The following is a 14088-nucleotide window of genomic DNA, read 5'->3' on the forward strand; positions in this document are numbered from 1 at the left end:
GGCCCACTATCAAGGGTAGTTTCCACTACCAGACTCTCTCTGTCCCGCCAGGACTTAAGCAAGTTTACGTGGTAGATTTGTTGGGGTTTTCTCTTGTCTGGTTGGTGTACCTTATAATTCACTTCACCTATTCTTTCCAGCACCTCGTATGGCCCCTGCCATTTTGCAAGAAATTTATTTTCTACAGTAGGTACCAAGACTAACACTCGATCCCCAGGTTGAAAAACTTGTGTTATAGCTGCCCGGTTGTACACCCTGCTTTGGGTGCGTTGTGCGCGCTCCAAACATTCTTTGACTATTGGCATAACTGCCGCAATTCTGTCCTGCATAAGTGTTATGTGTTCAACTACACTGCAGTAAGGAGTCACCTCTTGCTCCCAAGTCTCCTTGGCAATATCCAACAGGCCTCTGGGACACTGCCCATAGACCAATTCAAAAGGTGAAAAGCCCGTGGAGGATACGGGTACCTCTCGTATGGCGAACAAGAGATATGGCAGGAGAGTATCCCAATCACTCCCGTCCTTATCCACTACCCTTTTCAACATCCCCTTTAGGGTATTATTAAAGCGCTCGACCAGACCGTCCGTCTGAGGGTGATACACTGAGGTACGCAGGTGGGAGATTTTTAGTAATTTACATAGTTCTTTGAGAATACGAGACATAAAGGGGGTCCCCTGATCCGTAAGTATCTCTTTCGGAATGCCTGTGCGAGAAAACATGTTCAAAAGCTCCTTTGAAATTGCTTTTGCATTGGCATTCCGTAAGGGTACAGCCTCCGGATAACGGGTGGCGTAATCCAGTACCACCAAAATGTATTGATGACCCCTGGCAGATTTAACTAATGGACCGACTATATCCATTGCTATCCTCTCAAAGGGCACCTCTATTATTGGCAAGGATACCAGGGGGCTTCTAAAATGTGTCATAGGCGCAGTCAACTGGCATGTAGGACAGGATTGACAGTACCGAGTTACATCTCCCACCAGACCCGGCCAAAAGAAACGTTGCAGAATACGGTCTTTTGTCTTTTCTCCAGCCAGGTGGCCCCCCAAGGGATGTTTATGTGCCAGGTCTACAACCACCTGACAAAAGGATTTGGGTACCACTAGCTGTTCCACCACCACTCTTCGCATCTTGTCAATGTGGTATAGCATGCCCTGTTGCACTGCCACATGTGGAAACACATTTTGAGCCCCTGGGTACACTGGGTTTCCCTCAGAGACCTTCACATTTTCCCATGCCCTTAAGTTGGATCTTGGTGTTGAGCGGTCCCGAAATTATCACAGGCCTCCTCAAGACCTGGCATCTCTATAACATCCTCTAGCGTGTCCGCCTCACCTGCAAACACAGCCAGAGGAGAGTCTACAGATTCTGGCGCTACCCCTGTGTTGGGTCCCCTATCATCTTGCTCCAGTGGCTCAGGGGCTAACCCCAGGGTCTCGTTCACCAGTTTTTCTTAACGTTCCACAAGTCCCAGAATAAGGGAAAGTCTCTCCCCAGGATTACACTATGCAACATAGTCTTTACAATTACCGCCTGATGTCTTTTGGCCCCCAAGGGCGTGGCAAGAGTTACCCAGGCTGTGGGGTAGTTTTTAGTATCGCCATGTATGCAACTAATGCCCACAGTTGAACCTGTTATTACTCCAGGGTCCACCAAGCTAGCATGTACCAAGGTTACTTGACTGCCAGAGTCTAAGATGACATTCACACTATAGCCGTTGACCTCAATGCAACACACATGTTGTTCATTTCCTGTGAGGATCTCCGCAGCACAGACTGACTGTACGTATAATGACAGATGCCTTGTAGTGTTACAGTCCATAGGCTCTGTAGTTAATGGGCAGTTAGCAGCTATGTGGCCGAGCCCACAACATCGCAAACACTGTATAGGCCCTTGCCTCCCAGTTGGGGACCTCAGTCTGGGCCTGGTGACTTGCTGAGAAATTACACCACTAACATAGTCCTTTGTGGACCTGCTACCCCTAGTTGCAACATTCTCTTTTAGAAAAGGAGTAGTTTTAGCAGGACTTTCAGGCGATTTCCTAGAACCCCAGCAAGGTGAAAGCGTCCCCTGGAGTAGGCTTTCAGAAGCGCTGTAACACTCGACCATATTCACCAACTGGTCAGCGCTAGATGGGTCACCCTGTCCGACCCACCTCTGGATCTTAGCCGGTAAGGTTCGCAGGTACTTGTCTAGGACAACACGTTCCACCATCTGTGCGGGCGTCAAAGTTTCTGCTGCAGCCATTTTTTTACCAGATGGATGAGGTCATGCATTTGTGAACGAGCTGGCTGATGTGCCACAAAAGTCCATAGATGTACCCGCTGTGCCCGTACATATGTGTTTACTTCCAGCCTTGCCAGGATTTCGCCTTTTAGTTTACTATAGTCCATAGCATCAGCTCCACTTAGATCATTATATGCCTTTTGCGGATCTCCAATCAAGAATGGAGCGACCACTTCAGCCCATTTGTCCACCGGTAGGCGCTCACGTTCTGGAATACGTTCAAACACTGCCAGATATGATTCCACATCATCATCAGCAGTCATTTTAAGTAAAGTCTTTTGTACAGCTTTCCGCGCACTGGCAGGGCTTTGTGCACGGTCCTCCGCGTCTCGCGGCTGCCGAACCAAGGCCTCCTTTATTGCATTTAACTGCTCTTGGTGCATTTGATGCTGCTGCTCCAGCGCCTTCTGGAGGTAAGTATTGGTCTGTTGTTGCCGGGCACTGGCCTGTTGTTGCTGGACATTGGCCTGTTGTAGCTGGGCATTGGTCTGTTGTTGGTTAATGTTGGCCTGCACCAACTGTTTCAGCAGCAAATCCATATTGCTGGTCTCTTGGCTCTTCAGCAGCACAGGAGCTTTCAGCCAGGACATTAACAAGAGACAATGCCCATAGAATGGTTTATCTGCAGCCACAGTCCAATAGCCACTAATGCCCGCATTCTCCACCATTTGTGAGACAGGGGATATAGCTCAGCTGGGATCTTTGCTTTGGTCCAAGCGAGTGGCTATGGATTCACAGATGACAGCGGCAGACTGGCAGGTTCCAAACAGATACGGCCACTGCCGTGTTTATTGTGTACACTTATCCCTCAGTGTTACCCATGCAAAACAGGAAAATAAACGTCTAAGGCCGTCTGGCCACTAACTAACAACAGAATGCTAACTACAAAATAAACCTATGTAACAAACAAAACAGTATTCTCTTACTGTGTGGGTTCCTCAGCACAGCCAGTGGAGGTATGGAGTCTCAGCCCCAGCAGCCATGAGCCTGTACCTCTCCTCAGCAGCCTCTCTGTTCTGAATGCCTCCTGATTATTTCAGCTGATCCAGTGAGGAATCAAAACCCTGGATTGAATGTGGAGAAGGGAGCAACCAGTCCCACTGCCATTCCTATTGATTGCTCCAGGAAAAACCAAGCCCAAAATTACACTGAAATAAACAGGCTTCAGTGACTAACTTATTGCTGAGCCAGACATAACTTTCCCAACTTTTCCCAGCCCATTTGCATGGGCCAACCGCTCCACAATCAATACATGGAGACATATGAAATGAACCGAGGGGAAACATACAGTGCCTACAAGTAGTATTCAACCCCCTGCAGATTTAGCAGGTTTGATAAGATGCAAATAAGTTAGAGCCTGCAAACTTCAAACAAGAGCAGGATTTATTAACAGATGCATAAATCTTACAAACCAACAAGTTATGTTGCTCAGTTAAATTTTAATAAATTTTCAACATAAAAGTGTGGGTCAATTATTATTCAACCCCTAGGTTTAATATTTTGTGGAATAACCCTTGTTTGCAATTACAGCTAATAATCGTCTTTTATAAGACCTGATCAGGCCGGCACAGGTCTCTGGAGTTATCTTGGCCCACTCCTCCATGCAGATCTTCTCCAAGTTATCTAGGTTCTTTGGGTGTCTCATGTGGACTTTAATCTTGAGCTCCTTCCACAAGTTTTCAATTGGGTTAAGGTGAGGAGACTGACTAGGCCACTGCAACACCTTGATTTTTTCCCTCTTGAACCAGGCCTTGGTTTTCTTGGCTGTGTGCTTTGGTCGTTGTCTTGTTGGAAGATGAAATGACGACCCATCTTAAGATCCTTGATGGAGGAGCGGAGGTTCTTGGCCAAAATCTCCAGGTAGGCCGTGCTATCCATCTTCCCATGGATGCGGACCAGATGGCCAGGCCCCTTGGCTGAGAAACAGCCCCACAGCATGATGCTGCCACCACCATGCTTGACTGTAGGGATGGTATTCTTGGGGTCGTATGCAGTGCCATCCAGTCTCCAAACGTCACGTGTGTGGTTGGCACCAAAGATTTCGATCTTGGTCTCATCAGACCAGAGAACCTTGAACCAGTCTGTCTCAGAGTCCTCCAAGTGATCATGAGCAAACTGTAGACGAGCCTTGACATGACGCTTTGAAAGTAAAGGTACCTTACGGGCTCATCTGGAATGGAGACCATTGCGGTGGAGTACGTTACTTATGGTATTGACTGAAACCAATGTCCCCACTGCCATGAGATCTTCCCGGAGCTCCTTCCTTGTTGTCCTTGGGTTAGCCTTGACTCTTCGGACAAGCCTGGCCTCGGCACGGGTGGAAACTTTCAAAGGCTGTCCAGGCCGTGGAAGGCTAACAGTAGTTCCATAAGCCTTCCACTTCCGGATGATGCTCCCAACAGTGGAGACAGGTAGGCCCAACTCCTTGGAAAGGGTTTTGTACCCCTTGCCAGCCTTGTGACCCTCCACGATCTTGTCTCTGATGGCCTTGGAATGCTCCTTTGTCTTTCCCATGTTGACCAAGTATGAGTGCTGTTCACAAGTTTGGGGAGGGTCTTAATTAGTCAGAAAAGGCTGGAAAAAGAGATAATTAATCCAAACATGTGAAGCTCATTGTTCTTTGTGCCTGAAATACTTCTTAATACTTTAGGGGAACCAAACAGAATTCTGGTGGATTGAGGGGTTGAATAATAAATGACCCTCTGAATAAACTTTTCACAATTTAAAAAAAAAAAAAAAAAAAAAACCCATTCTTTTTTGCTGCAGTGCATTTCACACTTCCAGGCTGATCTACAGTCCAAATGTCACAATGCCAAGTTAATTCCGAATGTGTAAACCTGCTAAATCTGCAGGGGGTTGAATACTACTTGTAGGCACTGTATATATACATCTTAAATTTAGCAAAAAAGGCAAATGGGCATATGCAAAAGTTTGGGCACCCTGCTTTTAGGTGAAAGGTAATCTTTGGCAGAAAATAAAAAAAAAGTAGCTGCACAAGGTTCAAACAAAATCAGACCCATATACAAAAGTAAAAAAAAAATAATAAGAGAAATAAAATAATATATATATATATATATATATATATATATATATATATATATATATATATATATAAAAATAAAAAAAAACAAAAATTGCATTCCTCACCTGACCTTTAAGCACAAGCTTTAAGGTGAATGAAATAATATCCGTGAATAGCTGCTTAAACCATCCAGGCCTGCAAGTAAAAAAAAAAAGGACAATGGACAATATATTTTTTAAGAATAACTAAGCATTTTATTAATTTTTGCAATGGAAATTTGACAACATCTTTATGTCTTACTCTTTATTTCCCTGAAGGTGTAAGATCAGTTGATGGAAAGTCAGGTAGCAGTCAGAAGTATCGGCAGCAACACGGTTATTTCCACAAGCTGCAAAATATAAGTTCTGAAATGTAATGCAAAAATATAACAAAGGAACCGTCAGAAACTGTAGAAGATAGGGAAGGATTAAGCATGTTGGATTTCAACATGCCCAATCCCTTATTCTTGCATTAGAAAAACCACGGCCAAAAGAATCTGCAGTCACTGAATAGTGGTCCTGGTCATTATAAAAAATTACTTATTTCACTACAGCGTATCGTATCTTTAACAAGCAAATACCTGTCTATCTATCAGACCTGTGTGTATAGTAGTCTGTTGGTAATTTATAAAACATTTACATTCAGTGATATTTACTTACTGAGTTTAGTGTTCACTTGTAAATCAATGGAGGAAAAGATTTCAAAGTCAATAGAATGTTCAACCTGAACACTAAGGAGAAATAGAAGTTGGAACATTACTTACACTTATATTGTAGACTTTGAAAATAATGCGAAATCCAATATTTTAGATTACACGGTTGTGACGCTATTATCTGATATTTGATATATAAAATATACTTATCTCTAATTGAAGTATCTCTCTCTCCCCCTCCTTTTCTCCCTCTCTCTCTTTACATCTCTCTCTCTTTCTCCCCCCTTCTCTCCATATCTCTCTCCATCTCTTTCCCTCCCACCACCTCTCTCTCCCTCTATCTCCCTCCTTCTCTTCCTCTCTCCTCTCTCTCAATCTCCCTCTCTCTTTCCTTCCTTCTATCTCCATTTCCCTCTCTCTCCATCTCTGTCTCCTGCCACCTCTTTCCCTCCCTCCACCTCTCTCTCTCCCTCTCTTTCTGTCCCTCCTTCTCTCCAACTCTCCACCTCTTTCTCCCTCCCTCCATCACTCTCTCCCTCCCTCCTACTCTCCCTCTTTCTCTCTCCCCCTCCCTCTACCTCTTTCTCTTTCCCTCCATTTCTCTCTCCCTCTCTCTCTGTCTCCCTCCCTCTCACCATCTGTCTCTCTCTGTCTCTCTCCGTCCACCTTTCTCCCTCATCTCTCTTTATCCCTTTCTCTCTTTCTCTCTCCCTCTCTCCTTACCTCTATCTCTCTCCCTCTCTTTGTCTCTCTCCCTAACTCTATACTTCCTCTCCCTCTCTCGTTCCCTCTCGCTATCTCTCTCTCCCTCCTCTCTGTCTCCCTCCCTCTCTCCATCACTTTCTCTCTCTCCCTCCGTCCACCTCTTTCTCCCTCCCCTCCATCTCTCTCTCCTTCCCTTTCTCTCTCTCCCTCCATCCACCTCTTTCTCCCTCCCTCCTTCTCTCTCCTTCCCTTTCTCTCTCTCCCTCCATCTCCCTCTCTCTCCACCTCTCCTTCCCTCTATCTCCCTCCCTCCATCTCTCTCTCAATACCTCTATCTCCCTCCCTTCCTCTCTCCCTCCCTCTCTGTTTCTCTGCCTAACGCTCTACCTCCATCTCTCCCTCTCTCTGTTTCCCTCCCTCTCTCCACCACTCACTCTCTCTCCCTCCGTCCACCTTTCTCCCTCACTCCATCTCTCTCCTTCCCTTTCTCTCTTTCCCTCTATCTCCCTCCCTCTTTCCATCTCGCCTTCCCTCTATCTCCCTCCCTCCCTTTATATACTGTATGTTACATTATTATAGTCACAGAATATATTTTCATTCTTATACAGATTTCGCAGTCCACTTACAACCAGGTCCCATATCCGTAGTTCAGAGTTCCTTTGAAAGATGCGCTGACGTTTTTAATCATGATTTCCACAACGTCGTCCTGCTTCAGATCCACTTCACTGCTTTCTATCGACAGATTACTGACCTGAATACTGAGCAGATGCACCTTAGTCAGATATTATTATTTACCCTAAACAAGCAGCTACATTGGATCGGCAGGCTGTGTTGCTCTATATAATGGCTGCAAATTTGTGTAGTTAGGCTCTTTTTATAGGCAAAATTTCACAAAAACAAAGCATGGTTTGACTAATAGGTGCAATTAAAGAATAAGTCACCTAGGTATGAGTGTAGGGCATTCCTGAAGAGTGCTACCAGCTATACAAAATAGCCAGCTCCTGTGCTGTATGGAGCAGGCTCAGCTTATGGGCCTGCTCCATGCATACATTGCACATAGGGCCAAATGGACATTCTGAGCCCTGGCACTTGCTTGGATACAGAAGGTGCTGATGAATGAGTGATGATAATGCCTTGACAATTCAGGGTTTTAAAAATGACACTGTTAGTTTTCTTAATCTTCCACTAGGTGTCAGCAGTGCAAGCAATGCTGGCGGAATACTACAGTGAGAATCACAAATTTCTTAGGCCTCCTTCACATGTCCAAAAATGCATGTTGCACCCTCCGTTTTATACATTCATGTAGCCATCCGTGTGTGCGTGTGTGACATCCGTGTGACACGTAACGGAAAAAAACATATGATACTGAAATTAATGGGGTTTTTTTTATCTATAAAAGATGTGCAAAGCTAGAAAAATGATAGATGGATAGATAGATAGATAGATAGATAGATAGATAGATAGATAGATAGATAGAGGGATAGATAGATAGATAGAGGGATAGATAGATAGAGGGATAGATAGATAGATAGATAGATAGATAGATAGATAGATAGATAGATAGATAGATAGAGGGATAGATAGATAGATAGAGGGATAGATAGATAGAGGGATAGATAGATAGATAGATAGAGGGATAGATAGATAGATAGATAGATAGATAGATAGATAGATAGATAGATAGATAGAGGGATAGATAGAGGGATAGATAGATAGATAGATAGATAGATAGATAGATAGATATCTTGTACAGCAACCCTCAGCTGTCTGCTTTACCTTGGCTGGTTATTAATAAAAAGGAGAGAGGATCCCAGTCTGTTACATACATATATATTTATTTGTAATTTATTTATTTTTTTAAATAAATAATTAAAAAAAAAAAACAGTGTGGGATCCCCCCTATTTCTCTTAACCAGCCAAGGTAAAGCCGATAGCTGGGGGCTGGTATTATTAGGGGTAGTATATTGCTTTATCTCTGAGCTATCGCGCTGTGCCCCTATGTAGATACTGTAAGAATAGCGCTTTTGTATCTGCGCACACTTGTTACTGGGTTTCATACATTTAGGTGGTATACTGACACCCCCTATTATACATGTCTCAACACTGGAGGCTCCATTTTATTAAAATTTTAATGTTTATTAAATAAACAATATTAATTATTTTGAAACTTTTGAGAGTTCACTGTATTTTCGAGGTCTACCTGTTAGAGTAAGAGATTTGTGATTTTCATTGTTTATAAGTGACACCTAATATTAGATTGATGAGCTTTTGGATGAATATTATACAGTATATGTTGAGTAGTGCATTTTATCACTGAAGGGAAGCATTGCCAATATACCAGCTGCGATGGCACCATCCCAGCTGCGGACGGCGCTGCTCTATGTGATTTATTTAATTTATTGCAAAATCTCGAGACAAATTCATAGCAAACAAGGCACCACCAAAAATGTTCACTTTCTGCTAAAATCCTATGTGTGACGACATCCATTCCATAATGTATCATAAAAATTCAGCCATGTTGTCATTCTTACTTTGTTAAACCGTAGGTCACTTTCCCCAGAAACCTGACAGCTTTTTCTCCCGTGATGTTAGGAAAGGAGGCATGTCTGAAAGCAGCCTGGATAACTTCCGAAGTCTTCTCATTCACTGGAAAAGCACATGAAGAAGTCAAACTATTTATAATGACACAAAGTAGAGTTTAAACACTCTAAGAAAAAAAAAATGGATGGACGGAGGGTAGCGGCAGGATGTATAAGAACAGTTTGGCAGCATAATTTAGTCACTGTCATTGTAGGTGTATTGTGGCATTATGGGTATTAATTGGCTTTGTACAGTGTGTTTTGTTCCATAGAAGTGTGTTAATATTATTCATTAATTATGTGCTGGAAATGGTTGTGGTCACAGTATGGCGGTATTATTCTTGTAAATTTAGCAAAATACCACTTAATAGAATAAATAAACGCCTAAAATGTACCTTTTTATTAATACTTCTTTAAAAAACATAAACATACAAACAAATAGCACTGCATGTGCCACAGTATGGGAGGATAGGAAGACTCTCCAAGGATATACATCCAGAGTTCACCCTCAAAACAAACCCATACACTCAATATGGTTCCTATGATATACCACCCATAAGCAATAAGCAACTCATTATTTGGGGAAACTGATACTCCAGGGCATAAGTACACTCGTTCTATCAGAGTAATCCCCCGCCAGGGTATATCACACCACCACTTGATATTACAGTGATAAACAACCACAGATTAGCTTATGTAAAGCACCAACCCCAACTCTGAGGGTGGCGTAGCAGTTCACTAGGACCAATTGGATGTGGAAAAAATAAGGAACAATCTCACCATATTGCCGCGTTTCCCTTGTCATCAGGAGAGCGGCCTATATGGACCGTAGATGTCCTCACATAAATGGACACATGTGTGGTCCTGGCCTCCCACGTGCATCGGAAAGGGAAACGCGTTGAGAGTGGAGCTATATTTTATTCAGAAGTGGGCATAAGGTTTGGATCCTGTGGAAATACCTGGAAAAAAACGGGGGATTCATTAAAGGCCAACTTGTCTGACAGATTAACAGTGGTAATAAGAGGAACACCATTCCCAAGCAACGGCAATATGGTGAGATTGTTCCTTATTTTTTCCACATCCAATTGGTCCTAGTGAACTGCTACGCCACCCTCAGAGTTGGGGTTGGTGCTTTAAGGCCCCGTCACACTAAGCAACATCGCTAGCAACATCGCTGCTAACGAACAACTTTTGTGACGTTGCTAGCGATGTTGCTGTGTGTGACATCCAGCAACAACCTGGCCCCTGCTGTGAGGTCGTTGGTTGTTGCTGAATGTTGTTAGGGCCAGATGGACGGGTAGACCCTGGAGGTGGATCCACTGGGCCGAACTCCCGGATGAGGGAAAGGAGTCCGGTAGCCGGAGCACTGTAGGTAGCAGGACAGTCCGTGCTCTGGGAGAAAATGGAGAAGTCCCTGGGACCACGAGGTCACTGATGGTGGTCCGGGTGACGGAGCTCAGGTTCGGAAGCCGTGATGGTGTCAGGCGGGGTCCGGAACCGTAGGAGCGAGATGACGGGTCACCGCAGGGATCCGAGATGGTACGGACTGTCAGGATGGCAGATGGGCAGCGTTCGGGGTTCGAGGTACCGCAGGACCGGATGGCGATGCAGGATCGGCTCTAGAAGACAGAGAGGTAAGTATCTCACAGAACACAAGGAGACCTGACTCCTAGCTTGGGAAAACACGAAGAACAGGCCCCGCTCCCTTGGACATTAACCCCCTATATACCCTGTACCTGTGTGCATCATTTCCTGTTAATTGACACTGGCCCTTTAAGAAAAGGTCAGTGACCGCGCGCGCGCCCTAATGCGCATGCGCGCGGCCCGGGTGCCAGAAGCCAGGGCAGGAAGCTGAGAGGAGGACGCAGGGGAGCCGGCCAGGGACTGGGAAGCCGTCGGGCGCCGGGAGCGGAGACGAGGGGGCCTGGGGAGTACGGGCACCGGAGGCTGGAGAGCGGGGAGCGTGGCAGGTGAGCCGGGGAGCGGAGCAGAGGACCCGGGGAACGGAGCAGGGGGCCCGGGGAGCGGAGCAGAGGACCCGGGGAGCGTGACAAATGTCCTGGGCCATTTTTTAGTTGTTGCTGTCCCGCTGTGAAGCACAGATCGCTGTGTGTGACAGCGAGACAGCAACAACTAAATGTGCAGGCAGCAGGAGCCGGCTTCTGCGGAGGCTGGTAACCACAGTAAACATCGGGTAACCAAGAAGTCCTGTCCTTGGTTACCCGATATTTACCTTTGTTACCAGCCTCCGCCGCTCTGTCGGCTCCTGCTCTGTGCACATGTAGCTGCAGGACACATCGGGTTAATTAACCCGATGTATGCTGTAGCTAGGAGAGCAGGGAGCCAGCGCTAAGCATTGTGCGCTGCTCCCTGCTCTGTGCACATTTAGCTGCAGCACACATCGGGTAATTAACCCGATGTGTGCTGTAACTAGGAGAGCAGGAAGCCAGCGCTCAGTATGCGCTGCTCCCTGCTCTCTACACGTGTAGCTCCGTGCGCTGGTAACCAAGGTAAATATCGGGTTGGTTACCCGATATTTACCTTAGTTACCAAGCGCAGCATCTTCCGCGCGGCGCTGGGGGCTTGTCACTGGTTGCTGGTGAGCTCACCAGCAACTCGTGTAGCGACGCTCCAGCGATCCCTGCCAGGTCAGGTTGCTGGTGGGATCACTGGAGCGTCGCAGTGTGACATCTCACCAGCAACCTCCTAGCAACTTACCAGCGATCCCTATCGTTGTTGGGATCGCTGGTAAGTTGCTTAGTGTGACTGGACCTTTACATAAGTTAATCTGTGGTTGTTTATCACTGTAATATCAAGTGGTGTTGTGATATACCCTGGCGGGGGATTACTCTGATAGAAGGAATGTACTTTTGCCCTGGAGTATCAGTTTCCCCAAATAATGAGTTGCTTATTGCTTATGGGTGGTATATCTATCTATCTATCTATCTATCTATCTATCTATCCATCTATCTATCTATCCCTCTATCCATCCATCTATCCCTCTATCCATCTATCTCTCTATCCATCTATCTATCTATCCCTTCTATCTATCTATCTACAGTGCTGGCCAAAAGTATTGGCACCCCTGCAATTCTGTCAGATAATACTCAGTTTCTTCTTGAAAATGATTGCAATCAAATTCTTTGGTATTATTATCTTCATTTAATTTGTCTTCAATTAAGAAAAAAAAATTGTCAAAAAGCCAAATTGGATATAATTCCACAGCAAACATAAAAAGGGGGTGGACAAAAGTATTGGCACTGTTTGAAAAATCATATGATGCTTCTCTAATTTGTCAAATTGTCTCTCCAGTAAAGGAGACAAACTCTAGCACAGCGCCACCTATTGGAAGTAGCGATCCTAAAAGTCACAAGTGGATTTTTAACAATCCTTTGCAATATGACTCAGGATATATAAGCCAGATCAGAATCCCAATTTGCAGACACGGTGTTTCGGGGTGCTTGCCCCTCGTCAGTGCAAAGTATGGGGTGTCTGATCTGGCTCATGAGAAAGCTATGTGGGTACCACGGGGGAACACTATTCTCCTTAAGGAGACTTTGCAAGCCAGTCTGGCTGCCAAGTAAGGGGACTTATAGCTGCCACGCCCCTCTAGGAAATATCTCTCTAATTTGTGTAATTACCAGCACCTGTAACTTACCTGTGGCACCTAATAGGTGCTGGCAATAACTAAATCACACTTGCAGCCAGTTGACATTGATTAAAGTTGACTCAACCTCTGTCCTGTGTCCTTGTGTGTACCACATTGAGCATGGAGAAAAGAAGGAAGACCAAAGAACTGTCTGAGGACTTGAGAATCCAAATTGTGAGGAAGCATGAGCAATCTCAAGGCTACAAGTCCATCTCCAAAGACCTGAAAGTTCCTGTGTCTACGGTGCGCAGTGTCATCAAGAAGTTTAAAGCCCATGGCACTGTGGCTAACCTCCCTAGATGTGGAAGGAAAAGAAAAATTGACGAGAGATTTCAACGCAAGATTGTGCGGATGGTGAATAAAGAACCTCGACTAATATCCAAACAAGTTCAAGCTGCCCTGCAGTCCGAGGGTACAACAGTGTCAACCCATACTATCCGTCGGCGTCTGAATGAAAAGGGACTGTATGGTAGGATACCCAGGAAGACTCCACTTCTTACCCCGAGACATAAAAAAGCCAGGCTGGAGTTTGACAAAACTTACCTGACAAAGCCTAAAACGTTTTAGAAGAATGTTCTCTGGTCAGATGAGACAAAAGTAGAGCTTTTTGGGAAAAGCCATCAACATAGAGTTTACGCGGAAAAAAAAGAGGCATTCAAAGAAAATAACACGTTCCCTACAGTCAAACATGGCGGAGGTTCCCTGATGTTTTGGGGTTGCTTTGCTGCCTCTGGCACTGGACTGCTTGATCGTGTGCATGGCATTATGAAGTCTGAAGACTACCACAAATTTGGCAGCATAATGTAGGGCCCAGTGTGAGAAAGCTGGGTCTCCCTCAGAGGTCATAGGTGTTCCAGCAGGACAATGACCCAAAACACACTTCAAAAAGCACTAGAAAATGGCTGTGCGACACGGGCAAATCGCTGCCCGTTGCACACATCCTCGCTTACCCCTGTCACACGGACTACCTGCCCTGCGACGTCGCTGTGGCCGGCGATCCGCCTCCTTTCTAAGGGGGCGGGTCGTGCGGCGTCACAGCGACGCCACACGGCAGTCGTCCAATAGAAGTGGAGGGACGAAGATGAGCGGGACGTAAACATCCCGCCCACCTCCTTCCTTCCGCATTGGCGGTGGAGGCAGGTAAGGAGATGTT

At 45.4% G+C, this 14088-nt stretch overlaps 1 protein-coding gene across 2 annotated transcripts in view; it reads right to left on the reverse strand.

The window, feature by feature from the left end:
* The window catches only part of CETP (cholesteryl ester transfer protein), a 52614-nt gene that overhangs the window by 33279 nt on the left and 5247 nt on the right, over nt 1–14088 (reverse strand). For both annotated transcript variants that reach the window (XM_075326891.1, XM_075326890.1), the window contains exons 2-6: nt 9239–9353; nt 7334–7465; nt 6010–6080; nt 5612–5699; nt 5437–5506 (exon numbers count right to left, since the gene is read on the reverse strand). In XM_075326891.1, coding sequence (XP_075183006.1) covers nt 5437–5506; nt 5612–5699; nt 6010–6080; nt 7334–7465; nt 9239–9353 — 476 coding nt within the window. The remainder of the gene's footprint in view (nt 1–5436; nt 5507–5611; nt 5700–6009; nt 6081–7333; nt 7466–9238; nt 9354–14088) is intronic.

Source organism: Anomaloglossus baeobatrachus, chromosome 10 (assembly GCF_048569485.1).
Source record: "Anomaloglossus baeobatrachus isolate aAnoBae1 chromosome 10, aAnoBae1.hap1, whole genome shotgun sequence".
NCBI classification, from domain to species: domain Eukaryota; kingdom Metazoa; phylum Chordata; class Amphibia; order Anura; family Aromobatidae; genus Anomaloglossus; species Anomaloglossus baeobatrachus.